Source organism: Columba livia, chromosome 1 (assembly GCF_036013475.1).
Source record: "Columba livia isolate bColLiv1 breed racing homer chromosome 1, bColLiv1.pat.W.v2, whole genome shotgun sequence".
Taxonomy (NCBI): Eukaryota; Metazoa; Chordata; class Aves; order Columbiformes; family Columbidae; genus Columba; species Columba livia.
In genome coordinates this window covers 130,267,840-130,276,433 of record NC_088602.1, presented here as the reverse complement: position 1 = coordinate 130,276,433, position 8,594 = coordinate 130,267,840, and the positions used below count along the sequence as shown (strand labels likewise).

The 8,594-nt window shown below is 41.8% G+C and overlaps 1 protein-coding gene across 7 annotated transcripts in view; it reads right to left on the bottom strand.

Annotated features, from left to right (window-relative positions):
- Nucleotides 1–210: 210 nt before the first annotated feature.
- Nucleotides 211–8,594, bottom strand: part of BPGM (bisphosphoglycerate mutase) — a 40,570-nt gene continuing 32,186 nt past the window's right edge. For all 7 annotated transcript variants that reach the window (XM_065029900.1, XM_065029894.1, XM_065029910.1 and 4 more), the window contains one exon: nucleotides 211–4,055. In XM_065029900.1, coding sequence (XP_064885972.1) covers nucleotides 3,877–4,055 — 179 coding nt within the window. In that variant the 3' untranslated portion in view covers nucleotides 211–3,876. The remainder of the gene's footprint in view (nucleotides 4,056–8,594) is intronic.

The following is an 8,594-nucleotide window of genomic DNA, read 5'->3' as shown; positions in this document are numbered from 1 at the left end:
ATATTCACCTCCAGCCCAACTTCTTTAAATGTAAACATGATACACTGTTTGCTCTAACACTATTTTAACCCAACTGACTGCATGATATGCAATCAACAACTGCTTGAAGAGTTCTTGGTGCCTTAAAGGTCAGTTTTATTTGCCTGTCAGCCCTGGAAGGGATACAAAGGAGAAGGGAGTAGAAGGAAGAAAGACTGAAGCAAAGTTAAATTGTATTTCAGGTGAGTTTATTGAATTATAAAGAACCTGTCAGGTCCATCATATTTACAAAGGTTTTCAAAAGTATTCTACAGCTATTGCTGCTACTGAACAAGTTAAAAATGCATAAACAAACCAAATCAACCACATCCACAATATCAACTGTAGAAACACTGGTTACCTTACAGGACTTTGAGGCATACTAAATCAAACTTGGGGAAAATGTTTTCCAACTACTGATCTCTAAAACCACCAGCAAGATTCTCATTTCTCTCCCTGATGTAGCTATGCCTGAAGATCAGGCTTGCTTATGCCACTTAATGGAAGCTGGTTTCTGTTCTTAAACATAAATGTTTTATGAATCAGGAATTTAATTTGAAAGCTATTCAGAAGCAAGCATTTCAAGGTGTTAAAATAATCTTAAAGAGAACAATAAAATCCCCAGTTGGTTCCATTTGATACTTTTGCAAGATAGCATTGCTGCCAGATGGGCATGTAAAATCCTGTCATCACTTTTGAGTCACAAGCAAAGCAAATTAAGTCAAACTTCCCAGGGCACTGTTGCTATTCATGTCTCAAGCAGCACTGTAGAAACAGTGCCATCTGAAAACACACAGTTTTTCTTACTGTCCAGGACACTTGAATGGCTGTTTTCAGTCAGTTTCATCCATTGAGCTGCAAAAAGAAATATTAATGCTCTCTACATTTCACTACTTCACCTCTCCACTCCCCACTCCATCCCCAGAACAGATCATTAAATCTGAGGAGAGACCATATCTCACCGTTCAAGGTTTGTTTCCAAGTATATTCCAGCTGCATTTCAAGTTCTGAAGAAGTTCTACATTGCAACACCGCAATGTCAAAGGAATATGGACACTGACAGCCACAGCCTGTATGCCCACACATCTGGATGCGTGTAGTTCCCACTGACAACAGGTGGCTCTGCTTGCCTTGTTAAGAAGTCCACAGTAACTTTCGGTGAGACTGAAACTTCACACCTTATTGAATGTTTGGGTAAGAATCTGATCTCTTGATTGCCAGTGGCCTTCCTCAGGGCATTGACCAGTGAACATTTGCTGATCAGTCTAACTCCATAACAACGACTTTAAGGTATCAACTAAAATTGAGTTACTCTACACACAGAAAACTAAAAACTCAAAAAGGAATAAGTCAGTATCAAATAGAGTAGCTGGGAAGGTGTTAATAGTATTTCAGACAAAAACCACCAAAATATCCTTGCTTGTAAAAAGTGAGAGTAAACAAAGCTGGTAGGTTTCAAAGAGAAATGTGTAACTCTGTTCCTATTGCAAGGGCTACAAAAACAAAACCGAAGAGAAGCCCAAGCATCATTCACAAAGAAACTACCATCTAGCAAGTCTTTTATGGAATATGTGCTACACTAATGCAAGCCAGGATCAGATCTGGAAAGCCTGCCTCCATACAACAGGGAGACTGTCAAAGACACACCACAAAGTCACACTGCTCTCCAAAAAAAAAAAAAAAAAAAAAAAAAAACAAAACAAACCACAAAAAAAAACACACAACCTTTCACAGTTTTGAAGTGAGTTACAGAGCTGCTCTCTGAAAAGCAGCAGCTACTCTAGGATTTCAAAAGTTAATACTTCTATATATTTTGCCTAGTGGGGGCAAAAAGCCAACAGCACCTTGGCTTGTATCAGAAACACTGTGGCCAACATGAATAGGGAAGTGATCATCCCCCCCATACTCAGTGCTGTTGAGGCTGCACCTCAAACATTGTGTTCAGTTTTGGGCCCCTCAATACAAGAAAGACATTGAGGTGCTAGAAAGAGTTCAGAGAAGAGCAACAAAGCTGGTGAGAGGTATGGAACAGCTGAGGGAACCGGGGCTATTTAGCCTGGAGAAAAGGAGGCTGAGGGGAGACCTTACTGCTGTCTACAACAATCTGAAAGGAGGTTGTAGCATGGAGGGTGTTGGTCTCTGTTCCCAAGTAGCAAGTGATAGGACAAGAGGAAATGGCCTCAGGTTGTGCCAGAAGAGGTTTAGATTGGATATTAGGAAAAACTGCTTCAAGGAAAGGGCTGTCAGGCGTTGGAACAGGCTGCCCAGGGAAGTGGTTGAGTCACCATCCCTGGAGGGGTTAAAAGATTCATAGATTCTTAGGGACATGGTTTAGTGACTGTTAGGTTAATGGTTGGACTCTATGATCTTGAAGGTGTCTTCCTACCCAAATGATTCTATGAGTCTATCATACCAAGGGAATTATCATCAACTTCTCTGGATATTTGAAGGTGGACCACGCTGAGAACACATTCAGCTCTAACACTACATACACAAGTGCCACCCATGTTGGTAACTGTGGTCAGAATCCACACACTTCGGTGTTGACACTAGGTCACATCTAAATTTAAGTAACAGTTTCATATTTGCAAGTAAGGTTTAATCAAATCTTCACAAATGGAATTACCCTGATGCTTGTGTACATAAAGAATCAAAACATCATACATGCTACACTACACCCAGCCAGTGTGAACTGTTCAAATTTAGTGCCAAACAACAGCAAGGCCACATTAATCAGGAATCAAGCTATGACTGTGAGGAGAGTTTTACAGGAGAACAGGCAGAATATCCTCCCTACCAGCATGATGGCTGCATGAGCTGCATCCAGTAACACTTCCTACATGCCTTATGCATCTCTTCTAGTGCTCCAGAGAAACTGATACAGAGAATGCCACAGTGATATTGCTGTGGAATATATTTATCAAGAGATCTTTGCAACTCAGGAAAGCTTAGAGGGGGATTTTTCCCATATCCAGTTTTACTGAGGTAACCAGGAATTACTCTAACTTGAGTAACAGATGATCAAACATCTACTACACGTTCCTTAAGTGTTTCAAAGCTATTCAGGTCACTCACTAATAGTGATAATTTAAACACTGAACATGAAACCTTTGTGCTTAGTTTGTGGATTAAAGTCTCAGTTAAATCCTATTATTGCAAGCCAGCAAAAAGCAGTCATGCTAGGCTTTGCAAAGACAGTGGAAGAAAAGGAACTACTTCTAGATTCCTTAAACAGTGTAATATAGTGTAACAAAAGACAACTATGGTAACTACAACAGTCTGAATATCACTGCAAAATTCCCCTCTGGGCCATGAATTGGCCTTGAAAAGCTCAAAATTACAAAGGCAAAGAGTTATACATAAAGTGTTCTGAAAGACCAATGGAACTCCATCCAGAACAAGGTATCATGGCCATTGACATAGAAGAATCATACTGGATAACTTACCTGGTACCATTTTATCAGGGAGAAAGTTTTAGTGCCTATAACAACCTGAATTTAATTAGTCCAGTAAGCTGGTGCTTTTTCCCTTAACATATTAGGACTGACTATTGGTAGACACCAGTAACATATTCCTTTATTTCTGTACTGAGCCACCCTCAATCCTAGATCTGGGGCAGACTTCCCTGCAAGTTTTAATTACCTAAATGATCTCTATTTTTTCTCAGTATCCATACTCTCATGCTGAGATCTAAATTCCAGCTTTTGAAAGGCAGAGCATTAATCTACCAACCTGAGACTCGACAACTGTTCCTTCCAATTGTGCTTGAAATTGAGACTTTCACACAGTGCAACCTAGCAGTCATACGTAATTCATCACTTATTACCACACTTAGAAAACAGCTATGTCAGTGGGATTTCACTTCTCAGAAGATTTTACTTTCCCTTGATCTTCCACTTTTTTGATGGCAGCTTGGATAGCTTCTTGATCACCCAAAAACTGGTGAGGACCCAGAGGGTGCAGATTCTCATCAAGTTCAAGAAGTATGGGCACACCAGTGGGAAGAGTAACATTGATGATGTCCTCATCAGAGATGCCTGCCAAAGAAAAGAAGAAAAACAGAGTTACATAGAGTGAACAGCTTCCCAATTGTCTGTCTAGCTCAGCCTTATTTCTGACATTATCTAGCCTTAAAACAGTTAAGGATGTGTTCCAGCCTCCATCAACACCACCAACTACCAAGGGTCAGTTCCCAGCTAGACCACAGTTTGGCTAGAGCTTCAGGAACACAGTTAAAGAAGGGAATTCCCATCAAGATGAAGACAGTTTCTTCAGTCTACACATGTGAAATAAACAGGAATAGATTGCCCTGGAGACTACACCTCTCCATTAATACTCTATTGAGGACAATAGGGTCTCCTTCATATCTTCCTAACTTATGCACCATGAAAAAAAGTATTAGAGTCCACATGTGCTATTCCAACATGAAACAACCTTTTCAAGAAGGCAAGATATCAAGGTTATTTTTTTCCTCTTAAATTTTCTATGCAAAGTTTCTCAGACAAGCTGTCTTAAATAAATCAATATTTAATTCTTCTAGTGTAAGGATCACTGTTTGCCCACATCTGACCTCAAAAGCAGGTTTATAGGATCTTGCTTATACCATCGTTCTCAGAATTACTTGATACAGGGTATTCATTTCCACTTTCAAATAAGGGAGAGGAGAAGAAAAGGGAGAAAGTCAACTTACACAACTTAGAGTGTTTTTCTGTATACTTCTACTTCCCTAAAATAATGTGTACCTGGGAAGAAAATTTTACCCAGTTGTGCTTAAATAAAATATTCTGAGGCCCTAATCTCTATGAAATGGCTGATTGTTTTTACATCAAACACAAGTCTCTAAAGCATACAAGTGAATTTTGAAACCAAACCTCTTAGTAAAGTTACCACACAAGGTCTAAATAGTTTCATTAAGCAGCAATGACTGCAAAGACATTTCTCCTCAAAAACTTTCAGACAAAAGAAACCTAGTTTCACTCAAAATGTCAATTTTTTTTCCTCCCCTTTTTAGAAGCACTGAGGTCACAACAGCAGCCTGCTGTTGTAAAGCAGGACAACTTCAAGTAATTCATCCTTGGAAAATGCACACAAATCAAGCTTTAAAAAAATGACACCATATAAAGTAGATCAAGGTGCATGAAGAAAACATCCTCTTGAGCAGCTGACAAAACAGATGGTTCTCAGAACATATGGGTGCAAATTTACCAGTGATTTTCACATTAAGAAAAAAAGCAGAGCCAACATACTAACAGGAAACCCCAAAGTCAAGCCCCTCAGCAACAGTGGGATGGCAACAGGTCGGAAAAAAAAAATAATCACCGAATCACCAGTCTTAGGGATTGGAAGGGACCTCAAAAGATCACCTAGTCCAATCCCCCTGCAGGAGCAGGAACACCTAGATGAGGTTACACAGGAAGGCAGCCAGGCAGGTCTTGAATGCCTCCAGAGTAGGAGACTCCACAACCTCCCTGGGCAGCCTGTTCCAGTGCTCTGTTACCCTCACTGTGAAGAAGTTTCTTCTCAAATTTAGAGTGGAACCTTTTGTGTTCCAGTTTGTACCCATTACCCCTTGTCATATCATTGGTTGTCACCGAGAAGAAACTGGCTCCATCCTCATGACACTCACCCTTTACATGCTTATAAACATTAATGAGGTCACCCCTCAGTCTCCTCTTCCTGAAGCTCAAGAGACCCAGCTCCCTCAGCGTTTCCTCATAAGGGAGATGCTCCACTCCCTTAATCATCTTTGTTGCCCTGCACTGGACTCTCTCCAGCAGTTCCCTGTCCTTCCTGAACTGAGGGGCCCAGAACTGGACACAAAATTCCAGATGTGGTCTCAGCAGGGCAGAGTAGAAGGGAAGGAGAACCTCTCTCGACCTGCTGACCACCCCCTTGTAATACACCCCAGGATGCCACTGGCCTTCCTGGCCACAAGGGCACAGTGCTGGCTCATGGTCATCCTGCTGTCCACCAGGACCCCCAGGTCCCTTTCCCCTACACTGCTCTCAAATGGATCATTCCCCAACTTACACTGGAACCTGGGTTTGATCCTGCCCAGATGTAAGACTCTACACTTGTCCTTGTTATATTTCATTAAGTTTTTCCCTGCCCAACTCTCCAGCCTGTCCAGGTCCTGCTGGATGGCAGCACAGCCTTCTGGCCTATCAGCCACTCCTCCCAGCTTCATGTCGTCAGCAAACTTGCAGATAGTACACTCTATTCCCTCATCCAAATAATTGATGAATATATTGAATAATATAGGCCCCAGTACTGACCCTTGAGGCACTCCACTAGATACAGACCTCCAAATAGACTCCGCCCCATTGACTATGACTCTCTGGCTTCTTCCCTTCCCCCAGTTCGTAGTCCACCTCACTACCCAGTCATCCAGACTGCTCTCCCTCAGTTTAGCTGTGAGGATGCTGTGGGAGACTGTGTCAAATGCCTTACTCAAGTCAAGGTGGACCACATCCACTGCTCTGCCATCATCCATCCATCTTGTTATGTCCTCATAAAAGTCAATGAGGTTGGTCAAGCACAACTTCCCTTTGGTGAAGCCATGTTGAGGCTGATCAGGTTAAGTACTCTGTTCAGCTGCAGATTTGCCCTGTATTTCAGCAGGGCATGAAGCAAGAGAAACAGACAACCCCTTGGAAGAAGCTTAAAGCTTGTTACATATTGAGCCATCAGTTCATTTAAAAAGTCATATTCTGTCAGTTTAAGCAACTCCAGTATACAAGGGATAAGTAATTCACCTGTTGTAGGCAGCAGAATCCTAGACCTACAGAACAGTGCTCAAGGAGTATCCAAGATTTTAAAACCATACAGAAATCAATGGGAAAAATACTAAGTCCATTTAGCAGGCACACACACTGTTCTGAAGGATTTTGGTTTGCAAAACAAGCAGCCATCCTGCCTGAGCTTTTCTTTCAAGGATTCTTAAACATATCAGAATAACATAGATGTTACCACGTATCCACATAGAATCCAGCCCTAGGAAATGTTCCACCTAGCTCTCAAATTCAATCTCCCAGACTAAACTATTCCGTTATACACAAAGCAGATGAGGTCACGCAGGACAATTTAGGCAAACCACATAATGTGGTCAGGAGCCAGGATATTTAAAGGTTTCCTCTAAAGACAGATTAAAGAAAACTAGCAGTAGCTACATGGATTCAGAAATGCATTTTACTGTTTTTACAAGGTGACCACACCAATGTCAACTAGTATTGATTTGCAAAGTAAAACAGTGCAGCAGAGGATAAACAAGCTGCAGCAGGGATGTTGGCTTTCTCCTCAGGATTTTTCCTCACATGGAAATGCTGCCTCAGAGCCAGAAGGCTAGAAATGCAAGTTGAAGTCAGATGAAAATCCTAAAGAAACAATAGTGTCCTGTTGCTTTATTTCAGCGCTGTTACTGTATTTGTATAGTATTTCTGTTCTTTGTGAAGCAAGAAGCTGACCAGGCTTGTCACATAGCTACTCAGTTGCAGACAAAATGCACACAGAAACCTCCCCACCCAGCAGACTAGGAGGACAGTAAAGAGATCGCATGCTACACTCCAGCCATTGCAAGCACAAGCTAACTGCTATCCAGTTACTTCATGTGCTGTAACTATAGCCAAGTGACCTTTTCTTACACGTTATCTGAGCAGGCCTGTGTCACAACCCTGTTCTATCTCAAAGGAAAGAAGGGTGAAATCAGGGCAAGGACTCAGCTACTGACTACAAGGTGCAATGGGAAATAAGACCACTGAAACAGCAACACTCTTCCATCAATAAAATACTAAAGGCTAGGTCTCAGCACTGCAGAAGGGCACTGTGTTCCTGGAACTAGGCTTTCCCTGAGTAGGTTTAAAACTAGTGTCCTACCTACTTCCAGCCATGAGAACCCACAGACATTACTGAAGTCCTCAGGACATCCTCCTCAGGACTGCAGACAGAACGCTGACTGGGAAACTACATTCCTCAAGTGGACATTTTCCATGTCCTCTCTCCTGAACACCTGTTAAACACTGTTCCTTAATAGTAGCTGTATAGCAGAAAGCAGTTCGGTACACAAACATTGTAAGAATTTGATACAGCACTTATTACAAAAAAAGATCTTTCAAAATCCCATTCAGTGTTCTTTTCCGGCTTACTTCTGCCTCATTTAACTGAACTGGGTGATCAACCTGAGACCAGTAATGTCCCTTTACAAGTTTAAGAATTCACCTTTACCCAGTAGCCCATGAAGTGCTTTGAAAGACTTGCACCCTGGGAAGTCCTACAGAAGCAAATCCCTTTGAGCTCGATTTTGAGCACCTACAGCCAACTTCAACAAGGGCTGTCTCAGCTTCTCCTTCCCTCTCACCTGTTCTTACCAAGTTCCTTCCTTCTATTCTTGTGGTCAGAGCAACCTAAAAAGCACAACAGCTACTGAGAATAGCTACACCCCTCCTCCCCCGCACGTCAACTACACTTGAGGCCAGATGATTCATCCTACAAAACACACAATATCATATGCATAAGTTCAGCCACAATGGGCATGTTCTAGAACTGGTGTTTTGTAACTGAGATCCAAATCAGGTCACAGC